We start from the raw sequence: 22,004 nt of genomic DNA on the forward strand, positions 1-22,004 counted from the left end.
TGTGGTTGTTTCTAATTAATGGCCAATCACAGTCAGCTGACTCTGACTCTCTGTCCAAGCCACAAGCTTTTGTTATCATTCTTTCTTATTCTATCCTTAGCCAGCCTTCTGATGAAACCTTTTCTTCTATTCTTTTAGTGTAGTTTTAATGTAACATATAAAATAATAAATCAAGCCTTCTGAAACATGGACTCAGATCCTCATCTCTTCCCTCATCCTAAGACCCCTGTAAACCTGTCACACCTTTCCTGGGACACCTGCAGGGCTGGGCACTGCAAAGCTCCCTGGGCAGCCCCTGCCAAGGCCTGAGCACCCTTTGCATGCAGAAATTGCTGCTGCTGTCCCAGCTGAGCCTCCCCTGGCCCAGCCTGAGGCCCTTTCCCCTTGTCCTGTCCCAGTCCTGACTATCCTGAACAGTCCCCTGCCTTTAGCATGCCTGAATCTTTGAGCTTTCTTTGTGCCTGTATTTTGGTGAAAATACAACCAAGAAATTTACCTTTCCATATACAGAGCACAGATCCACACAGTTTCTGTAGTTTCTGTCTTCCTCTTACTTATGTGGAAAAGGAAACTCTTATTTAAATTTACTTTTACCTTTGGAAAACCCAGCTTGGCTGGGGTTTGTGGCTTTCTGAATTTATCTCTGGGTTTTTGAATCTCCAAGCTGTTCCCCAGCCTGACATGGGGTCATGCTGCTCCAGAACTGGAAGGGCCTGCCCTGTTCCAGAAAGGCAACCACATAATAATTATGGGGTGGCCAGGCTGCCAATGTTGCCCACACAGGGTGAAGCCACACTGCAAGACCAGAAACTCTGCTTGCAAAGAGGTCAAACCACTCAGGATCCCCAGAGGTTTCTGTGTTTTCTGGGAGAACAGGCTGTGTCACACACATTTAAATGGGGTTGTGCCTGAGGGGAGAGCATGTGGAGCACTCATGGATGAGATCTGAATTCAGCCCCTTCTGCAGAAAGCAGTAATTATTTGTATCATTCCTTTCCCAGTTCTCTCACTGCTAACCAAAATGTGGCATCAGCTATGGCAAATCCCATTGTTTTAATTGTGAGAATAAACTGTCCCTACTCACACACACACACACAGGGCAAAGGACTGCCCAGAAGAGCAGAAAGTGTTTGTGGAGAGCCCACACCCCAAAAGGAGCAGCAGGGACCTGCCATACACTCAGCTGGGGACACAGGAAAATTTGGGGTCTCTCTCTTCCACTGCTAAACAAATACACTTCCATTAATGGCAATTACAGGCCAGCAAAGCAGGGAGGAGCAGAAGGGTTTATAAGAAAAAAAAGTGTTTTCAGAAGAGGTTGGTACATTACCTTTCTCAGTTGCATTTTGGATCGAGCTGGGTTTGGAAATGGCTGTACCTCTACAGAAAATCCATAGATGAGCAGAAACAAGGAAATTATTCAGGACAGGGCTATTTGATTGCACTACAAGAGAACAACAACAACAAAAAAACAACAATGCTGCTGTGGAAATGTGAGTCAGGAACTCACCACCCTCAGCAGCACCACAACTGAAGATGGAAAGAAAAAAAAAAAAACAGTAAAGGAAAACAATCTGATAATGTTGCATTTGGAACATTTGTAAATGGTTTTGGCCTCTAACTTAGATGTAAAAAAGACACAAAGAACCAAAAAAAGGACATCACAACACTTGTGGAGGGTGCAAATGGCAATGTGGCTGCTGTGTAAATGCTTTGTCCAGAGTTTTGGGATATGAGCTACAGGTGTTGTGACTCCTCATGGAATGATATCTTCTTGATGAGATTTTCCCTGTCCTAATAGAAAATATCCTGTGAAACCATTCAAAATACATTCATGGGATACAATAGGCTGTGATGATTTAATGGGATGTGAGAGGAGCAAGGAAGGGATCCCATGTGGGGTAACTGTCTGCCCTTGACAACTCAGAACACAGAAATCCCTTTGTGGAACAGAAACTGGCATCACAAACCACTTTTTATTTCATTACCTTTTAACTTCACATTTACAGTGAAGTTTATAATCATTACAGTTTCTGTCTCTGACAGAAAACTCCTTGAGTTCTCTTCTTCTCCCTCACAGCAGCTCACAGGCACACTATAATATGAAAAAATATTATAGTTAATATGCAAAATCCTTTTCCTACTAAAACCAACTACAGATTCCTTGCAGTGAATAATTATACAGAAAATGGAATGGAATTTTTCTCAGTATTTATAAAATACCCTCAATAGGTCTCAAATCAACACTGCCTGTAGTCTCATGCTGGTTTTGTTGTTGAGATGAAGGGAGAACACCATCCTTTGATGCATCGAACTCAGGTTTATTGATCGATCAGCCACTTTAAATAACAGTGTTAATTAACTTCATGCATTTTCCAAAATCCACGTTCATGATAGGCTAACAGAGAAAACTCTAACCACTCCTTGTGATTTACAATACCGATAATTGTTTACACAAAACAAAAGCAGTGTTCCTACTGTGATATGAAAGGTTCCCAAAACTTCCACATCTGTTCCCAGGGTGCCATCTTTTCCCAGAGAGGGTGTTTTGCTTGTTATGGGAAGACTGCCTGAGAACCTTATTGTTTATAAAGTGATGCCTGAGAGAATCTAATTGTTTATAGAAATCAGGCTGGGAACTGCATTTGGAACTGCTTTGCAACTACCTTTTACTGTTCTCTCAACTGTCTGCCTTCATGCCCTTTTTCTTTAAGCCATGCCTGAACTAAACTCCCGACATTTTGTTATAAAAGATGATATGCTAGAAGTGATTTGTGGGAGAAATGTCTAATATAAACTAACTGAGCCACAGGAAAGGGGCCAAATAGCCCTGCACAGAGTCACAGGAAGACAGCTGAGTCACACTGCCCTGCTCTAACAGAGAGCCCATGACTTTGCCCACAAGCTTTAAACCACTTATTTATTCCCATATTTTCTCTTCTCTTTCACCATTACAAGCTTTCCCTACCCTGTTTGAGCCTGAGTACACTCTTGCAGTAACACTCTCTTTTGGATGTTGAGGAGGTTGGAGACAGGTGAGGTACACACTTTCCAACAGAGTTTCACTAGTGGATTAAATAGATCATGAAAATGTATTTATTCACTGAAAATTCTCAATAGCCTGAATATGCAGGCAGGGAGTGAAGTCTGACTCTGAATAAAATCCAGGTTTGCCCAGGATGTGCTGTGGGCCAAAAGCTCAGATGACTCTGTTTCCTTAGCTACAAGCTGGTATCTATTCAGCAGTGAGGCTTTAGCTGAAAATGGCTAGAATCAGCATGGGGATGTTTTGCTTATGCTTTTGCCCAAACCGTTTTATAACCTGATGTGTCACCACTGTGCTGCTCAGGCTTTTCCACAGGATGCCTCTTTTTATTCTTTGCTTTTCTAAGCCTCTCTAAGCTTTTCTGGATGGGTCATTACAATGCCATCATTCCATGCTGCCAGCAGTGCCAGGGGGCTGTGAGTGAGTGTCTGCAGGGAGGGGCAGAGCAGGGCCCAGGCTCTGCTCCGGGGCCCAGCCATGGCACCAGAGCCACGGGCAGGGCCTGAGCCCAGCAATTGCCCTGCACAGGAGGCACAACTTGTGCCCTGGGCAGTGCCCAGCCCTGAGCACATTGCCCACACGGCCTGGGGGCTCTCCTCCCTGGGGCTGGGGCACAGCTGGCTGCACACAATGCTGTGCCCTGGGCTCTGGGATGGCCCTGCTGGGGCAGGGAGGGGACACCAGGTGCCCACTGAGCTCCTGCAGCCTCACACACCCTGGGGTCCTGTGTTTATAACCAATACTGGTGGCCTTCTGGACACAGCTCCCAGCTGGAAGCATCCCTGGCTGCAGGCTTGGTGCTCCCACTTGTTTTAACACAGCTGCTTATTCCTACCTGCTCTTGCTGGGAGCTAAAAGAGTTAAAAGGAGTTGGACTCCTCTGAGGAGACTCAGGGGTGTCTTTATCACGCCAGAATTCCCTGACAGGATGGTGCAGCCTGGGGAGCATCAGAGTCTGGTCCCAAGACAAGGGGAAATGGCCTTAAGTCGTGTCAAGGGAGGCTCAGCTGGGACAGCAGCAGCAATTTCTGCATGCAAAGGGTGCTCAGGCCTTGGCAGGGGCTGCCCAGGGAGCTTTGCAGTGCCCAGCCCTGCAGGTGTCCCAGGCAGGGCTGGAGGTGGCACTCAGTGCTCTGGGCTGGGCACAAGGTGGGCACTGGGCACAGCTGGGACTCCACTTTTCTCACCTCAGTGACCCTTGGATTCTGTGCTTTGGTGATCTATGTGTGTCCCTTCCAACTCAAGAGATTCTATGGAAATTCCACATGCCTCACGCTGCCAACCCCTGCAGCAGCCACCTCCCATCCCCTCACACCATCACTACCTTACCTTGAGTGCCATCCAGCTGGTTTTTAGCAAAAAAAAGAGCCAAAACCACCTGTGAAAGATCCTTCTTAGCTTTGGTCACTCATGTTGGAGAATAAAGTGAATTCTGAGGGGAGCTGCAGTCCCTGGCAGTGTTCCTGGTTTGGGATGAATTTCTCCCATGAAGCAGCAATAAAGAGAAGATTGTACTAACTTTTTAAAAATCTATCTATGCCACAGCTTCTCTAATGATGGAGATGCTCACATCATTCACAAAGCTGAAGTTTTCACAGAGCTCTGAGAAACAGAGATAGCTTTACAGTTTACTTCCACATTCTCACTTGCCCCATTCCCAGCACTGCCTAGGCCCAGGGTTTTGACTGAAGTGGCCTTAATATTTTGCTAATTTAAATGCTAATTAGACTAATTTTATGAATAAAACATGGTAGGGACTTGTTAGCAAGTTTCTGCTGTTGCTTTATGTCAAGAGGTAGATTCTCTAAAACAGGACTCCAAGGGACAGCAGCACATTTTGTTACCAGTTAAACAAAGTGCATTTTTGGTAATAATAAACCTTAGAGTTGGTAATACATTGCACAACTGTAGAGAAGAAAGAGGAGCAATTTTAAATTTTTCAGAACTAGCGCATCTTGGACACTGATCACCAAGAAGGAGGTTGGGTTGTCCTGAGCCCATCTGCTTCACGGAGTTTGCTCTGATTTTTACATACAGAGAAAGACAACATACCTTGTCTCTGTTTCCTTACTGCAGTCCATCCAGTTGTTCTACCTGCACAGAGGAATTAAACCATTCCCCTCGTGTCTGACTGCGTATCGACTTTTTTTGTTTTTACGGAGCTCCGTGAAGCCAGCGAGGCTCCACAGAGGCCAAGCAGATACCAAAGTAGGTCGGACGGCCCATGGCTCCCCTCGGGGCTCCGGGCTGGGGCGGACGAAGCCGTGAGGGGACGCGTGAAGCTGTGAGGGGTCGGCTAAAGCTGGGATGGAGCGGGTGATGCTGTGAGGAACCATGAGGAGCTGGTGTGAGGCGAGTGAAGCCGTGAAGGGGCGGGAGGGGCTGGGGCTGGGGCTGGGGCTGGGGCTGGGGCTGGGGCTGGGGCGGGCCCTGGGGCCACTGAAGCCGTGAAGAGTCGGCCCCGCTCCGCCTCTTCCTGCGGCAGCCGCGCACTTGCAGCCATGGCGCCTCGCCGGGAAGCCGCTCTGATGCTGCTGCTCCTCGTCCTGCCGCTGGCGAGCGCGGGGCTGAGCGGCTACTTCGGCACCAAGTCCCGCTACGAGGAGGTGAACCCGCACCTGGTGAGCGACCCGCTGTCGCTGGGTCCCGGCGCGGGCGGGTCGCTGCCCGCCTCCTGCACTCCGCTGCAGCTCCGCGCCGTGCTCCGCCACGGCACCCGCTACCCCACGGCCGGGCAGATCCGCCGGCTGGGCGAGCTGCACGCCCGGCTGCTCCGCCGGGCCGCGGGAGCCGCCGCCTGCCCCGCCGCCGCCGCCCTGGCCGAGTGGCCCATGTGGTACGAGGAGAGCCTGGACGGGCGGCTGGCGCCGCAGGGCCGGCGCGACATGGAGCAGCTGGCGCGGCGCATGGCCGCCCGCTTCCCCGCGCTCTTCGCCGCCCGCCGCCGCCTGGCGCTGGCCAGCAGCTCCAAGCACCGCTGCCTGCAGAGCGGGGCCGCCTTCCGCCGCGGGCTCGGGCCCACCCTCGACTTCGGCGGCGACGGTGAGTGAGCGACACCGCCCCCTTCCCTGAGGTTTTTCCTGAAGGGCTGAGGTGGTCCCAGCTGTCCCAAGGGGATGGGGGAGTTCCCGTGCTTTCTTTAGGTGCTCTCTGGGGCCCTGCTCCCTGAGGGGTGAGGGAGACCCATGCTCTGAGGGAATGGCTCCCGTGTCCTCCCTGAGGGACTGGGGCCGTCCCTGGGACTCCCAGCTCCACCACAGGAGACGGAGGTGCCTCGCAGCCTCTTTGCGGGATCTCCATCCCTTTCCTGAGGGAACCCTCCAGCTTTCATGGCTGGAGCCATGATCCATCCCTGAGGGTCTGCAGGGCTCCTGATGGGTGGCTGGAAGAATCCCTCCCTGTTGGGGATGTTCCCTGCTCTCCCCGTGGTTGAGAGGGACCCTGCACCCTCTCCATGGGGACACAGCCTGTCCCTTGGTGGGTGCCACGTCCTGGTGCCTTTGGGGGTGGTGCTGCTCCCTCTGACGCCCACGTTTCTTTCAGAGGTGGAGGTTGAAGTTAACGACTCCCTGATGCGGTTCTTTGATCACTGCGCCAAGTTTGTGCTGCTGGTGGAGGAGAATGACACAGCCATGGGCCAGGTGAACGCCTTCAAAGAGGGGCCTGAGATGAAGAAGGTCCTGGAGAAGGTGGCCAGTGCTTTATGTTTGCCAATGGAGGAGCTAAATGCAGGTAAGGCATTCCTGTCACAGGTGGCTTTGGCTCCAAGGCTGGCCAAGAGCAGCTTCCAAGATGTGTAGTTATGCAGAGAAGGTAATTTGGAGTGGCTGTGACTTGGAGATGCAGTCTTTAATTAAGTGCATGAGACTGTAAGTCTGTTTTGATGTTGGAGTAATGAATGCTTGTTGGATAATGGTCAGAAGAAAAAATATGCTTGAAAACATCTTTCTCGTAGGTAAAATCAGCTTTACCTGGTTTTGGAGGGATTTGAATGTTTTAATTTTGCTTTTGTGAAACCCATTACAACTCCAGCACATAAATGACTTGAGGAAAAGCAGTCCTGTGTGTTAACTCCTGTCCAGAACAGAAGTGCTGGATTTCCCTGGATGGTTTTGGGGGGCGAATCACCCCAGAATAAGTGCTGCTGTTGGGATTGCAGCATCAGGGACATGCTGGAGGCAAAGTTCAACCTGGTGCTGCTTGTACACAGCTGCTGATGTGGAGGGGGTGTTGTCCATGAACTCACATCTTCCCTTTGACTCTTCTGACCTGTGTGGCTGCACCAGCAGCTGACACCTGTTTCACATCAGCTGATGGACAGCATTTAATGTGGAATGCTCTTGTTTTCCCTCTTATCATGATGTAATGCCAAGAACTTGCAGTCCAAAATTTGGATTTTGCACAATAATCCTGTTAAACTGTGTATTTTTGGTGCTTGGTCTTTGTCCTGCCAAATATTTATTGGATGTCATTGTTTGTATTGCCAAACAGTAATTACAATTCATTTTAGAGGTAAACTGAGGAGAGAAAGCTGCTACTTGTGTAGCAGTGATTTATTTATCTTTTTCTTGTTTGTTGGATTTATTGCAGATCTTGTTCAAGTGGCTTTTCTCACCTGCTCCTATGAGCTGGCCATAAAAAATGTGACCTCCCCATGGTGTTCACTCTTCAGTGAAGAAGATGCCAAGGTATGTGAGGCTTGGAGCAACCTGCTCTGGAGGGAAGTGTCTCTGCCTGTGGCAGGGGATTTGGAATGAGGTGATCTCAAATGGCCTTCCATCCAAAACCTTTCTATAATGTGTGGTTTTAGCATGATAGAACCAGGTGATAAAATTCACTCCAGGGGACATCAAATGAGGTCTTGCAGGGCCTCCAAGACTCTCTGGTTTTGGGATCTATCAGCTCTCTAAACCAACACAGAACCCAGATAAATGAGACAAATGTTTGTTCCTCTTATTTCAACTTTTTTTTGATACTCAGTAAGGCTCCCCCAAGGCTCTTAAGGAAATTTGCACCCTTGGGAAAAGAGGAGACCTTTTCATAGATGGGTGTGCCTAAGATGATCAGGGTCACCATGGGCTTCTGCTGAGCCCTGCCCTGTTCAGTCTGGTTATAAATAACTCAGCAGGCAGGTGGGAAATGGCTTTGATGCCAGCAATTGTCAGGAGAGGAGCAGAGAACAAGGAGAAAACTGCAGGCTCTTGAATAATTCTAAGGCACAGTTCTGTCTGCTTGAGATGTGTGCACGTCTCTGGAACTTGAAATCAGACACAAAACAAGCTGGGCTGAAGGTGTGGGATGGATTCTGTGAGAAGAATGGCAAGCCAAGGGGAAAATCAGAAGTGCTAAAAAAGCTGTGGGTAGTGGTTGTCTTATGGGCAGGGGTTTTTTTGTGATTGTCGCAGGGTTGGTTTTTTTTGTGTGATTGTTACCAGATGCTGAATTTGGTCATTCTTTGATCTGTTGTCTGGTATTGTGTTGTTTGTGAGGGTCCCCAGGATGAGGTGAAAGATGAGAATCTGACTCCTTGTTCTCAGAAGGCTGATTTATTATTATATTCAATTAAAAGAATGCAATACTAAAGCTATACTAAACTACAGAGAAAGGATACATCAGAAAGTTTCACACGAATGATAATGAAAACTTGTGACTGACTCAGAGTCCAGCACAGCTGCTGGTGATTGCTTCCATTCTTCTTAATAGCCAATCAAACATTCACCTGTTGGTAAACAATGTCCAAGCCACATTCCCAAGCAGCAATCACATAATTATTGTTTTCATTCCTCTTTGAGGCTTCTCAGGAGAAAATCCTGGGCAAAGAGGATTTTTCAGACAATATCACAGTGACGTGGTTTTATGCTGAAGGGGTTTGAAATGGAGCCCTGATGTTTGGGGTTGTTTTTGTGTCATGTCTCCAGGCTGTGAGCTTTTTGGTGCAGCAATAAAAACTTGTGAACTCCAATTTTAGGTGCTGGAATACCTGAATGACCTGAAGCAGTACTGGAAGAGAGGATATGGCTACGACATCAACAGTCGCTCCAGCTGCATTTTATTCCAGGATATCTTCCAGCACTTGGACAAAGCAGTGGAGGAGAGCAAAAGGTAAATCCAGAGCCTGCAGTGCTTTGGGTGTGAGCTTTCTGTGCTCAGTCTGAGCTGGGTTTCATTGACAGAAAATTCAGTATTTTACTTCTGAATGTAGCAACAACAGGAGAGCTGGAGCTAGGAGAATTTTAACAGTGAGAACACAATTTTTACTGGAGCAGTGTTACTTTGTAGACTATATTTTTTTGCTTTCATTGTACTCAGCTAAACTATTTCCATCTTTTAACTTGCTGATCCACACAGGCCTTCAGGGAACTGCTACTTGATAGTGATGTTTTCTTTCTGCAGTTTGAGAGGAGACAATGAATTAAAATAATAGAGCTTTCTTGTTAAAAATGTCCTCATTAAAAATAATTTGTTGCTTAAATGTTGATTTACAGTCTGTGTTCATGTTCTGAACAATTAGGAATTCATGGTTAATAATCAGTCACATGAATTAACACCTTAGCAGATTCGTGTGGAAATTTTATAGAGGGATATCAAGGATAGGGCCATAGGATTGTATAATGGAAGGAGAGTGATCAATTTTGTTCCCTTTTAGTGTCATTTCCTCTTTGAGCAGTGAGAGCCTTTCAATCCTTACATTGCACACGAATTGCAGCTGTATGTCTATCAAACATCCCTGTAAGTTTAATAACAGCAATTTTTAAAAGCTCAAGAGCTGTAGTTGGAAGAAGGAGGTACAGATGGAGATTTCTGATTTTTTTGGGAGCTGTCTGAGGCAGAGCTCCCAAGCACAGTGGTAACTTTGCCTTTCAGCACTGGCTATGGAAGTTCATTTGCAACACCAGGGGCTCTCGTGTTTTGCTATCACAGAAAGAAGCAGGCAGTGAATGTAGAGAGTCAGGACCCTAAATCTTGTGAAATCCCAAGCTGGGTGAGCAGTGTTCAGGATGAGCCTCATCCTAAACAGAAATGGAAAGCTGAGGTAGCCACAGGAATGTGTTACTCCCTTCCACAACAGAAGGTGGCAGTCGTAAAGCACTGGAGAGCTGGGAATAAACGGGGTTGGGTGACCTGGAGAGCATGTGGGGAATCTGCCAGAGCCAGCTTGTCTGCCTTGGAATGTGGGGAGCAGAGGTGCAGCTAATCCCAGTTCATCTACAGAGGGAGATTTATCTCTTTTTCATAGAGACACCCTGTGGCACTGTGAGAGCACAATGAAAATGAGAAAACATACAAATAAAATATAGAAAAGTCTGTCTTTTTATAGTGATGGTCAACTTCAAGGCAGCAGGTTAAACATTTTTGCAGCTTTTTCAGGAAATGTACTTTTGTGATGATGAAATATCTTTCAGTGGAATGTTACTTCAATTTAACAGTGTTTAACATGGATTTATAACTGGCTGCTTGCTCTAAAAATTTAAGAAGTTACTCTAAAACATTTAAGAAAAAGAAATTTTCTTCCAGGCATTATCTTTGCTCCAAAATCTCTTTTCTCTTTGGAAAGCTTAGATTGGCCTATCCAGAAGTAAAAGGGAAGCATTTCTGTTCTGGGAAGAAGCTGAGGGGTCTGGATTGTCTGTGCTGCTCAGACTGGACAGTGGAGAGCAGTGTTGGCAAAGCTGCATTTTTGTGGCATGCTTTATGCCTTTATGTTCAACAGCTTTGTTCTCTTTTCATTCCCAGTGAAATCAAAAAGAAACCTGGTTCTGCCATGAAGTGATTGCTGCCCTTGCAACCTTATCACCAAACTTATTGTCTTATCAAAGCTTGATTTTATTTCCTTGGTAGAAAACTCTTCCTTCTGGTTAGTCTGTTCTTAGTAGCATGATGAAGGTGTAATAAATACCAGTTGCTGATCAGTCCCACTTTCAGTTTGCAGTGCAGAAGTTTCAGATGGTTTTAGGCTCTCCCATCATGTGAATTCCAGTATAACTCTGGGGTTTAGACTGGGAATAATCTCTTCTGTGCAGGTCTTGCTGTTAAAAGCTCTGAAAGGGAAAGGTTGAGGGCCAGGACTCTCTTTCTTCCATACAAATTTTCTTAGTTACAAAACCACAATGAGATATATATAAAATGAAAGCATTTCTGTTTTAAGGAATAGACTTTGGTTGAAAGTTTCTCTTATTCCATATCAAGCCCATGTGATTTGCTCTACTGAAATGGCATAGTTGGGCAGTTTTCTTATGTCTTCACATTTCTAAAGAATTGTGGTTTTTCCCAAGGGGATAGAAAATAACCAGGGAAGCTGATGCAGAATTACTTTTCAGTGCTGCTTTTCCCAGCAGTTTAATGAACAGTGTTTTGCCCAAGGAAGTCTGTGTATGTTGATGAGAAATTCAGGTATTTTGGTGCTTAATGCAATATGAAGCTGCTCATCTGATTTTAAAAATCTCTGCAGCTGCATGCTTGGGCAGAGGTGGATTTGCAAATCAGTTGTGGCACACTTTAAAGCACATCAGCTATTCACTAAAGCTCTTTTAGACTTTCCATTTTTTTTTTCTTCTAGCTTCAAATATTTAACATTACTATTTCCTGCTGAAAGAATAAAAAATATTATTACTTGTACTGTCCAAATGGGTTACCATGAGGCTCTGGAAATTGGGAGGAAGCTTTGTGCAGCCATCTCAGTATTTGCAGTGTATTGATAATTCCAGCTTAGCTGTACATATGCATTGCAAAATATTTGGTGATGGTTTCCTCTTAGAGAGTAAAGGGTTCCAAGGTATTTAAAAAAAAAAAAAAAAGACTAATTGGAATATGATTCAAGATCAGTTGAAGGTGATCTTTGTGATTTATGGTAGACAGACCAATTTGGCAATTTCTTGGTAGCTTTTATTGTTGCATGTAATTTGCCTTGCTCTTCTCAGGTCACTTCCCAGCACAATTGGGACCTCTCAGGAGTCAATTACAATTACTGCTGTGCCCTAATTACTCCTCCAAACCTATGACTCAGTACAAAGGAGTGTAATGGATGATCCAAAACCACCTCACAGGTCAGAACTCTACAAAGGGAAGTGAGCAAAAAGCTTCTACATATGCAGCAGCAATGAAATAATTAGGTTGAAAATCCCCTTTTTGCTCAGGTTCTGAGTTTTTTATGGAAAACCCTTCACTGCTGCTGGGGTGGCTTTTATTAATAAACAATCCATGTCTCAGTCAGCAGCTCTGCATCATAGTGTGGGCTTTGATTGCTCCATCTTTCAAAGGTGGCACTTCTGACATGACTGGAAGGAGTTTCTGGGGAAGCCAGAGGTGTGGAATTCAGCCCAGATCCTTGTGGCACGTTCAGCAGCATCCCTGTGCCTGCATTTCTGATGTGTGTGTGTGTTTCAATTTCTCAAATCTTCTCCCCGAGCTGGGCAGCCCAGGGTTTCTCCCCTGGGAGTGTGCCTGTCCATCTGTCTAGCCAGAATTAGAGATTTAAAAGTTTCTTGTGCCTTTCAGACTCCCCAGCATGTCCTCAATCTCATTAATTAGTTAATGGATACTTTTTCAGATCTATCCTGGGCAAGTATCTGAGCAGCTTTGATAGAGTCACACCCTTCTGTGTAAGAATGAAAAAGCCAAACTACACACTCACAGACAAATGAACTGGTCTGACCAGTGCCCACCTTGGCTTTGCCAGGTGCCAGCAGCCTCTTGGTTTGGTTTTGGATCAGCACTGAGCATTATTGTGGTGCTGCTGCAGGAGTGCATTTCACCTCTGAGGTCTCAAACAATGGCAGAGGTGAGATCAGCCAGGAAAGAGCCTTTGAAAGTGCAGTAGCTCCCAATGAAACACGAGGAGGCCCAGCCTAATTACCTCCAGCTGATAAAGTGTTGCAGGACTAGATAAGAGCCTTTTAATCAGGGCTTTTAATGAGTTCTGTGCAGTCCAGTCAGCTTTTCAAGTTTCCTTTTGTCATCAGTGAGCTTGTTCCTTGTTGCAGCAGAAGAAAATTTTCTGCTGTCAGTATTGGTGGTGGCATTTCCTTGTTTTGGTGCTGATTCTGGGAATGATTGGCTGTCTTTATGGTGGAAATTTTGATATATGAGGACTGTACTATTTGACAGATATCTATTTTATGCTTTTCTTATTCTTCTTCCCACTGGTGAAAACCCTCTGAGCTTTAACACTGAAATATTTCTGCTGCCCTCTGAGTGGGCAGCCTTCCCTGGTCTCTGCTGCCTCCTGCTATGTTTAGGGTTTGTCCAGCTTCTTTTTCCATGAAATAAATCCCAGGGGGAAGTGAGAAGGATGGAGAATTCATCCCACAGTTGAAAGCAGGTTTTGGAGTCCTTTGACCTGCCTTTTTTATTGGGGAGAAAAGGGACAGAATGTAGTCTGAGCTTGCTTGTTAAACAGGTGGTAAATCTTAACTTCTGTGCAGTTGTTGGAGGGATTTTTACAGGAGGTTTGAGGGTTGGCTGGTTGAGCTTTGCTGCAGGAAATGTTTCATCTTATCCCACTGTTTCCTGGGGTTTGAGTTATTTCGAGCTGAAAATCCAGTCAGTGCTTAGGAAGTAAACTTTGGTTAAAAGAAAGTTCACTTTTTCCACATGGAAAATGAACTGTCAGTAGTGGGAAGAGCAGGAATGATCTGCTCTGGAGGATGAGTAAATTGATGCAGAAGATTCAGAGTTAAACCCAAACCTGCTGAGATCCAGGAGAACTAGATTGTACCTGGATGATAAATCCCACATCTGTGCTTTTCCATGATGCTTTTTCTTTTCCCCCCATGGTGAGATTCAGCTTTTGGGGTTGTGCTGCTGAATTGTTCAGTACTTCCTGTGGCCAGACTTACTTAAAAGGTAAAAAAACCCCATAAAACCTCAAAAGTGGGCAGTTGAGGAGCTGGCAGATCTCTGCAGTGAAACTTCCTTGTCTCTGCCTCCTGAGAGCCCCTTCTGCTCATTGGAAGTGCCCCATGGAATGAATATAAAACAAATCCCTTTCAGACAAGCTGCTGATATTTATGGCAGAGTTTTATGCACAATCCCCTCACAGGTGGCAATGAGATTCCCCCAGTGGGCTTTCCCCAGCCATGCACATCAAAAGGAGAGGAAAGGTGGATTGAAATGCCATTAAGTAATTGCCAGAGTGCAATGTGGAGAACTTTGATGCTTCCAGCAAGACACTGAGTCACTGATAGATTGTGAGGCAAACTGAGCAGGGAAAACGTCTGCCATTAATATTTTATTAACCTGTGCTGCTGTTTATCACTGCTTTGTTGTTTGTTCTGCCCTCACAAGGAATGCAGGGCCAGTGGTAACCTTTGCCTGTGGGTATTCTCTGAAGATCATCTGTCATCATTCTCCCCACAATTAAAAATATTGCAGGGTAACCTTAATAGCTGTTGTGATTGTCATTGCTGGCTGATAGGAAACCACATCTGAGCTGGAGTCCAGACCCTGGCCCTGAACAGGGAGTGCTGGAACAGTCTGGGAAATCACCAGTGCTGCTGGGTTCAGGAGCCTGTGGAGAACTCAGGGTTGGAGAACTCAGGGTTGTGCTGTATCAGGAAACAGTTTTAATCTTCATTACACTAATCCAGTGGGATGGTGCTGAGTGGGAGAGGTTTGCTTTGCCTCCCAAGGCTGCTTGGCCTGTTGGCATGAGGATTTTATGAGACTAAAGCAAGTGAAGGAAAAAGTCAAGCTGCACTGAGAGTGAGCACCTTGTTCAGTCCTTCCTTTCCCACTTCTCTTGTTCTTAAAAACTTCTCTGTGCTAGAATTTGTTTCCTGCTTTGCAAACATATACCTTGCTGGTTTTCTGATTTATTTTTTGCTCTATTTTTTGTGATTTACTTCCATTTCAACATTCCTGCTTAGCATCACCTGGAAAGTAGAGCTGAACTTTGCTTAAAGCCAGCTTTGATAGCCAGAATGTTCATTTATTTTTGTCTTAGCATTTCTGAAGCCTTTTTTGAGTGAAATCCATTCCCTGTGGGGTAGTAATGCCTGTGTAAGGTTGTTTTGGAGATTCTAGCAGCATATTTGCATTCCCAGCTTCCCTCTTAGTTAACAAAACAAAGGCCATGCAGCTGGGAAGACATGAAAATACAAATAATTAAATAAGAGAAATATTGAAAAAGCATCTCCAGGAGAGAAATAGAATTCCAGGCCAGTCTTGTAGAAATAAAAAAATGCTCCACACTAGTATTGCTGAGCACCTTGATGAATCTGATACACCTGAGAAATGTTAGGGTGGCTCTTTAAAAGGAAACCATTCCTCTTGGAGCTCTTGGGAGGGATCAGCAAATATAAAATAGGGTGGTTGGTAGCTACAGTTATGGTTTCCAAACATCCTTCTGAACAGGTTTCCTTATCTAAAGGAATCAGGCAGCTGGGGTTACAGGGAGAGGTCCTTACAGAGGGAAAAACTTGATAAAATTACAAGAAATGAGGGTAGGGACAGCTGATTGATTTTTCCTAGCAGAGATAGAGCTGGAAAGATCTGACCTGCTTGGAATGTTGAGGAGAGCTGACAAGTTCAGTGGCATTGCAAATGTGGCAGTTTTATTCCAGATAAATGAGATGAAGTGTTTCTACAAGGGAGATTGTGAAAGGACCTGGGGAGACTGACTGGGCTGGAAAACTGCAGAGCTGTCAAGTAATCCACATGGGGAAAAATGATTTTTTTATCAGCTGTTGGGTAGAATCTGGGAGAGCCTATTGCTCAGGGGCCTTTAGGAGGTTGTTGTAGCTGTCTGAGATATCTCAAACTTCAGGCACGTGGGGTTTGGGGCAGCCTGGCCTGTGGAGGGTGTCCCTGACAGGGACAGGGAGTTGGAATGGGATGAAATTTAGGGTCCCAGTCCAAATCATTCCTTGTTGGATATTAGGAATTAAGCAGAGAGCTCATGGGTGTAGCATTGTTTTCTCTTATGGTTCTTGAGTTTTGTGCATTCTGATACTGTGATCTAAAGGGATGTGGAAAATTGTGAAATGACTGAGGTAGGATTTCTCAGCTTGGTAACAACACTATTGCAAAGCTGTCAGAATGGATTAAATGGGACATGGAATGTGCAGATAGAAAAATGAAGAGCAGTGTGTGAAGCTGTGCAGCTCCTCCCCACAGGACATTGTGTGTGCTAGAAATGCACGTGGATTGAGGGAGAGATTTGGCAAAGCTGGGATTCATTACCTAGGAGCCACCTCTGGCCCTGGAGACTTCTGAGCTGGAAATTGCAGGAGATCAAAGGAATGGCCTCCTGTTTCCTTCCACAGACATCTGTGTCTGGCTGCTGTGACAGGAAGGATGTGAATGTGTCCTAAAAACTAAAAATACTTCCCTGCAGGAGTGTGTGGATGGGAAGGATACATGTGAACTGGTCAAGTGGATTAGAAAGGGAAGAGAAAAGAAAGGGGATTCAAGGATCTAAAAAAGCTTTATAGTTTTCATAAATAGCAAGGGGAGAACACGAGCAGGAACATTGATTTTGGAGGAGCTGGAAGAGTGGTGAATGTAAAGATCTTGGTGCAACAGAGGCATAGGTGGGAAAAATACACTGTCCTCCACAGAGAACCTTTGTGGTTTGGAGGCTCTTGCTTTTGAGCAGAAAACAGAGGCAGGGTTTGGATGTATTTTTTAAGGGATATTTTGTCTAAGGGGGAGGGTGTGAGGAGTGGAGTCAGAAGGGCTCAGGCTCACCAGGAGCGTGGTACAAGGTGTGTGTCAGACTGTACAAACACCAGTGCACCATCCTGGCCCAGCCCTGAATTCCTGCTGAGCTGATCAAAGCTCCAATCCCCAGGTAAATCTCCCACTTAACCATTTCTCCATTGCTTTGGGTGGGAGCTGAGGAAACTCCTCCTTTCCAGAGCAGTCAAGATGTGTCTCCTGAAAGCTGAACCTGTGTTTACCTGTGCTGGATTTACATGGGCCACTTGGAACTGGTCCCCAAAAGCCATCGTCCTCCTCTGGAGCAAGGGTCAGATTTTCCTCTTGGCTGGAGTTTCCTGGCACAGCAATGCAGCTCTTATCTCCCCTTTGGCTGAGCCCTGTGTGTAACCTTTTGTTACATAAGCTGTCCTGGGTCAGGGTTCGAGGCAGTGCCTTGATTTGCTGACCTGTTCCTGAGGGAGCATCATCTCCTCCTGGACTGCTTGGTGCCCTCAGGGATTGGGAGCAGCAGTGCTCCTGCTGGTCATTGGGGCTGCCACACTGGGGAGGGACAATCTGCATTTCTGTCTTCAGGCTAAATTTGGTAAATGCTGCTGATGATTTGGAGGAAACTCTCTACATCTAATGAAGGGTTTGGCTGTGTGAGCTGCAGTCCCTTTGCATGCAGAAATTGCTGCTGCTGTCCCAGCTGAGCCTCCCCTGGCCCAGCCTGAGGCCCTTTCCCCTTGTCCTGTCCCTGTTCCCTGGCAGCACAGCCCGACCCCCCCTGGCTGTCCCCTCCTGGCAGGGAGTTGTGCAGAGCCACAAGGGCCCCCTGAGCCTCCTTTGCTCCAGGCTCAGCCCCTTGCCAGCTCCCTCAGCCCCTCCTGGGGCTCCATTCCCTGCCCTGGACACGCTCCAGCCCCTCCAGGGCTCTCTGGCCAGGAGGGCCAGACCTGGACACAGCCCTGGGGTTCCTCAGCAGGGCCAGCACAGGGGACAGTGACAGCCCTGGGCTGGCACAGCCAGGGCCCGTTGGTCTTGTGCCCCCTGGGCTCCTGCCCAGCCCTGGCACAGCCCCCAGGGCCCTTTCCAGCCCCTGTGCCCAGCCTGGAGCTGCAGGGCCTGGCACTTGCTGAACCTCACTGTGTTGGCCTTGGATCCATACTTGGACAAAGTTTAGGGAGCTGCATTTAAAATGTCTGCACCAGACTGCAATTCCCAAAGAGATTTTCCTCACAGGTTCAAGGTGTCTGTACCAGACTGCAATTTAAAATGTCTGTACCAGACTGCAATTCCCAAAGAGATTTTCCTCACAGGTTCAAGGTGTCCCTCAGCCACGGTCGCTGGCAGCCGTGCCACGCGTTGGAGTTTTGCTTTAAGGCACAACCTCTCGCTCATCCCTTCTGCTTCTTTTCTTTTGTAGCTCCAAACCCATTTCCTCACCTTTGATTGTCCAAGTGGGGCACGCAGAGACCTTGCAGCCCCTGCTTGCCCTGATGGGTTACTTCAAGGACAAGGAGCCCCTCCTGGCCACCAACTTCGCGCGGCAAGAGCGGCGCAAGTTCCGCAGCGGCCGCATCGTGCCCTACGCCGCCAACCTGGTGTTCGTGCTCTACCACTGTGACCGTGCCAATGCCTCCCAGCAGGAGTACCAGGTGCAGCTGCTGCTCAATGAGAGGCTGCTGCCCTTCCTGCACTCCAACGAGACCACCTCCACCTACGCTGACCTCAAGGATTACTACAAGGACATCCTGGAGAACTGCCACTTCAAGGAGGAGTGTGAACTGCCCCAGCTCAACGTCACTGCCGTCGATGAGCTGTGAGGGAATGAAGCGTTCTGCAAATTGCTCTGGGCTCAGCTCCACAGCTGTCGGGAACAAGCACTTTGGATGATTTGCTGCTGCTGTGTTGACTTTCTAACCTTGCAGATCTGGGGGGTTGTCTCAGCTCGGTGTGCTGGTTCTTTGTTGCATAAGCACAACTGCTGTCACAGGGAAGTTGTAACAAATGCGTGATGCAAGACACAAATACCTGTGTGTTTATGTGTGCACATGAGCTGATTTCATTGGTCACTGCTGTTGTGAATGGGCCATGGATGGATTTAAGAGCTGGGGCAGCTTCTATTTTATTGAATCTGAAGTTGGTTGGACTGATTCAGTGTTGCTTTCTGCTGCCTGTGTTTCTAGCTGCTGTTTTCCTGTGCCACGCATGAAATATTTCAAACCTTTTTTTGATCCTTTTCTCAAGCTTCTAGAACGGAGAGGGTACATAGTTCTTCTCCACAGCTGAACAACTTCTGCCTGGACAGCACCATTTCTATTTTGAGCATTTTAAAGCAGGAGGAGTTCCTGCATGCATCACCTGCTTGAAAAGGGGCAAGGAATTAAAAGTCTTAAGGTCATCATCAACCCATCCTGCATAGCAAGTTAGTCTCCAGGGTAAGTAAATTATCTTTACAAAGAAGTAGGAAAAAAAAAAAAGGAAATAAAAGTGAGGGAGTGGAAAGTAGCCACTCTTCCTTTTAGGTGCTCTGGGAAATGCAGCAGTTATTGTTTAAATACTCTGGAGTGTCCTTTCAGTAACACCATCCATTTCTGGTGTTATTTGGGCCATGGCTCTCAATCTCTTGGTCCTGCCCAGGTGCTGACAGTTTCCCTACCAGCCCTGGCTGGAAAGCACCTCTGATGTCTCCAGCCTCCTGCTGGAAATGGAATTGTTGCTAACTCTAAATCCAGTTTTTTGAACTGTATAAAGATTGGGCTGAGGCTTGATTTCTGCTGACTTTAAGGCACCAAACGAGCTGCCACTTATGCAGGCCTTACACATTTGATGTGCCACCTTGCTTTTGAAATGCAGCTGTTTTAAAGAGGTGAATGGCATAGAAGGACTGGTGATATTTTAAAGGAAGTGCACTTTAAGTAGGTTCCCTCATGCCTGAAAGCTGGGAAGTATTTCAGAGCTCTGCAGTGTGACAGTAAAAGGAAAACTGAAGCTAGCTGATGAGAAATGTCAGAAAAAGATTCTGTCATCACCTGCAAGGGAATGGTTGTTTGACCAGGCTGGCCCAAAGCAAATGAAGGATGGATTTTTGGTGCTGGTAACTCTTGAAGTGTGCACTCTCACCATGTAATGAGCATCCAGAGCTCACCCTGCCAAGTGGGGTTTGTTTGGCTGTGTTTGCTGGGCAGGAGGTGAAGGGGTTACCACAGCATGGCCTGCAGCACTTGAGGGTATAAATGTCTATAGTGCACCTGATAAGTGCTTTTTGTGGGCTCACCCCCAGAACTGGGAACTTAACTGCTGCAGAAACAGAAAAAAGCCAAACTTCAAGCTGAGAAGTTACACTTGGTGTGTGTGGGTTTTTAAATTTTTTTTTCTTGAGGACTCAGCCTTTGGTCACTTTTTTTCTTCTTAATATACCTTGTATAAAAGCACTTCATGTTTACATCCTGTAAGTTAAGGAGCAATTGAACACCTGGTTTTTGCTGCTGTGTTCAGGGCATTTCCCTCCCTGTGCTTGCAGGGCCCTGTTTGGTTTGTGCACCACTTGCTGCAGAGATCACTGAAGATACTGATTCCAATATTTCAGCACTTAGCTGTGTAAAATGTTTGAATCAGTATCCACAGCTCTTTCTGAAGCTGGGGAAATGGTTAGGGAGGAGTTGAGTGCTGCAACAAGCAGAGGAATATAGGTCAGGATAATTGTCAGCCCCTGCATATGACTCCTGCTCAATCACCTTTGCATGGCTTCTTTTGCACATGATCCTACCTGGAGACTGTCAACTGATGGAAATGGTTGTGACAGAGCCCAGTTAAGAACTTTATTGCAACATTTGAGTCAGGCTATAAAGAAATGAGCCTTTGTTTGAAGGCAGTTAAGTTTGGAAAGAGCAGATATCAGAGTGAGAAAATCCACCTTTGAACAAATATTTTTTTTCTGTGAGTCAGTGATGATTCATGAGCAGAAGGGATGAAAGCCTGACTATGTGAGATGAATGGAAGATTCTGTTGTCAGTGTTCAGCAAGACTGATTTTGAGACATCACATTTGTTAAAAGATACATCCTTCTTCCTTATGGAGGGAGGAATACCTTGCACTTGACTGCTTTTCTGATTGTGTGCCAGGTGAGGTGCAGGAACAAAACACTCCTGCTGTGGGTACCCTTTGTGCATTAGCAGGTTGATTGTGTGTTTAAATTCTGTGGGTGATGCCTCAGAAGCTGTTTCCTGGTCCACCTTGGAGCTGGGTCCCTCAAAGCCCTGTAACAGATCTCTCTTCAGGACTGTCAGCAGCTAACTGGAGAGGAAAATCTGCTGTTGGGGCTCAGGATGCTCTGACTCACTGCTCTGGCAGAATTAGAGGCTCAGTGTGGAAGTTTTACACCATTGTGGCTCTGTAGAAGTGTTGGGACATGTAAATATCCAGGCACTTACTCTGGTTCAGCACTGGGGAGGTGCTGATGCTTTTGTCTGATAAACAAAGACATTTGTTTAGACATTAAAAAAAACCCAAACTAAAATGGATCCAAATACTTCTCCAAAGCTGTGCACTGGCTCAGTGAGCAGTGTTTGATCAGGCTGCCACATCTCCTGGCAGTGCACATTCCCACATCCTGCAAGACAAATAATGCTTCCTCCTCCTTCCTGTGCCTCTGGAGCCTCATCTCACACACCTGTCAAGGACTCTCTGCAACTGGAAGCTCTCACTGATGGAGAATACCAACAGTGCTCTGCTATGCTGGCCTTCAATATGTGAAAGTACATTTTCATTTGTGAAATGGTTCATCTTTCTGGCAAGTGAATTTTTGCTGCCCAGTAAGAGCTGCTGCTGTTCTGGTTAGCATGGAGCTGTCAGATGCAGGTTTGTAATGATCTGGTACTAACTGGAGGAATTTGGAGAACTTGAAATGTGGATTTTTAGTGCTGTGAAATAAAACTGCACACGTTCTTGATCTGTTTTCTGAGCAGCAATAATGAAATGATCTTTGGAATCATGGTTTTGTTTTTCTTCAAAATACATTTGGGAGGTTGCTCTTACCTGTGTTGGTGTCTCTGATTATTTTAAGTCATCAGATTTCTTGGTGGTTAATAGAAAATTGCTTAATTAGGCAAAAACCTAACCTTAATTAGGTTTTTATGCTCACATTTTGAGGGGACTAAAGATTTCCTCTTGTTTCCAGGAACGCTGCTATAAAAAAGGTTTTTATACAATTTCCTGACAAGGTTTTTGCAGATGTAAAGAGGGTGCTGTGGCTGGGATGGCATCATCTTTGATTGAGGGCTGTTCCTGCATTTTCTGTGAAGGTGTATTAGTCTGT

The 22,004-nt window shown here is 46.3% G+C and overlaps 1 protein-coding gene across 1 annotated transcript; it reads left to right on the plus strand.

Moving 5' to 3' along the window:
* Nucleotides 1-5,526: 5,526 nt before the first annotated feature.
* Nucleotides 5,527-21,723, plus strand: MINPP1 (multiple inositol-polyphosphate phosphatase 1). Its single transcript, XM_063164090.1, has 5 exons — nucleotides 5,527-6,088; nucleotides 6,590-6,778; nucleotides 7,637-7,734; nucleotides 9,015-9,148; nucleotides 18,111-21,723. The coding sequence occupies exons 1-5, from the start codon at nucleotides 5,548-5,550 to the stop codon at nucleotides 18,508-18,510; spliced, it is 1,362 nt and encodes a 453-aa protein (XP_063020160.1). The 5' UTR covers nucleotides 5,527-5,547; the 3' UTR covers nucleotides 18,511-21,723.
* The last annotated feature ends 281 nt before the right edge of the window (nucleotides 21,724-22,004 follow it).

Source organism: Melospiza melodia, chromosome 9 (assembly GCF_035770615.1).
Source record: "Melospiza melodia melodia isolate bMelMel2 chromosome 9, bMelMel2.pri, whole genome shotgun sequence".
NCBI lineage: Eukaryota > Metazoa > Chordata > Aves > Passeriformes > Passerellidae > Melospiza > Melospiza melodia.

Coding starts and splice junctions, on each gene's coding strand:
- MINPP1 (XM_063164090.1), top strand. CDS start 5,548: ATGGCGCCTCGCCGGGAAGCCGCTCTGATGCTGCTGCTCCTCGTCCTG. Junction 6,089..6,589: donor CCTCGACTTCGGCGGCGACG/GTGAGTGAGCGA, acceptor CGTTTCTTTCAG/AGGTGGAGGTTGAAGTTAAC. Junction 9,149..18,110: donor GCAGTGGAGGAGAGCAAAAG/GTAAATCCAGAG, acceptor TTTCTTTTGTAG/CTCCAAACCCATTTCCTCAC.